This window comes from Coccinella septempunctata, chromosome 1 (assembly GCF_907165205.1).
Source record: "Coccinella septempunctata chromosome 1, icCocSept1.1, whole genome shotgun sequence".
Classification (NCBI taxonomy): Eukaryota; Metazoa; Arthropoda; class Insecta; order Coleoptera; family Coccinellidae; genus Coccinella; species Coccinella septempunctata.
Window position 1 is genome coordinate 35,856,249 of NC_058189.1, and position 1,288 is coordinate 35,857,536.

A 1,288-nucleotide genomic window follows, 5' to 3' on the forward strand; every position below is an offset into this window, starting at 1 on the left:
AACTGAAGCACAGAGGAATACATCCAAACATTATACAGACGATTAAACAACTGAACACGGGCAATGTCACCACAATCAAGGCAGGAACGACTACAACCGACGAAATAAACATCGATACGGGAATAAGACAAGGAGATAGTCTCAGTCCTTTGCTTTTCAATCTGTTGATGGACAGAATAGTAGACAGCGTGAGGAAGGTGAAGCATGGGTACAGAATGGGAGACAAAGTTGTGAGGATCTTATGCTATGCGGATGATGCAGTGTTGTTTGCGGATAGTAAGGATGGTCTGCAGTGGTTGCTTCGGGCGTTCAACAGAGAGGCTCACAAGCTAAGCATGGAAATATCAACCACTAAAACTAAAACTATGGTGATTGCTAGAAAACCGCGCCGATGTAAATTGGAGCTTGATAACAACATAATAGAACAGGTTTCCGAATTGAATTATCTGGATACAGTGATCTCACCTGCTCACCATATGGGAACTTGAAAGAAGGTGTAAGGCATCAGATAAATAAAGCGGCCAGAATTGCAGGTGCACTAAGAAACACCATCTGGAAAAATAACTATATGACAACCACCAGCAAAGTCAGAATTTACAAAGCATGCGTTAGACCTGTAATGACATACACGGCGGAAACACGAGCTGACATGGCCGAAACAAAAACGATGGCACGCATAAATGAGATGAAAGTACTCAGGTTAATTACTGGTAATACGCTTAGAGATCAGAGGAGAAGCAGTGACATCAGAGAGGAATGCCAGACTGAAGACGTGGTGAGGTGGATGCCAGCGAGAAGGAGATATTGGAACGAGCATGTGTCACGGATGGGAGATGACAGACTGGCGAAGGTTGTAAGAAATGGAAAACCAACATCAAAGCGACCTCCAGGAAAACCGCCAAAAAGATGGAAAGACAGTTGGAGCTCCATATCGCAGGAACGAGAAGAAGGGGACTGAAATGGGTGTAACAAGCTGTTGGCTTTCGTCAAGAAGAAGAACTTATTAACACTCTAAACTATGTGAAAGTAAAAAAATCATTAACAAAAAGATATCAAAAAAAAAGGATATGGATAAAACTAACGGAAGATATATCGAAAACTTATTTGGATGAAGAGAAAAATGTACAGTTTGATGATATTTACATGGAAGAAATCAAGGTAGAAACAAATACTGATAAATCTATCCCAACTGGCTCAGAAAAAATTTTGGAAAATTTTGTAAAGAAGTTAATTAACTATAAGCCAACACAATTCCAATCACAGAGTTTAGGACAAGTTGCGAATGATT

The 1,288-nt window shown here is 40.4% G+C and overlaps 1 protein-coding gene across 1 annotated transcript; it reads left to right on the top strand.

Moving 5' to 3' along the window:
• The first annotated feature begins 568 nt into the window (after positions 1-568).
• On the top strand, positions 569-958 carry LOC123306342. The gene has a single exon (XM_044888313.1). The coding sequence runs from the start codon at positions 569-571 to the stop codon at positions 956-958; it is 390 nt and encodes a 129-aa protein (XP_044744248.1).
• Positions 959-1,288: the final 330 nt, after the last annotated feature.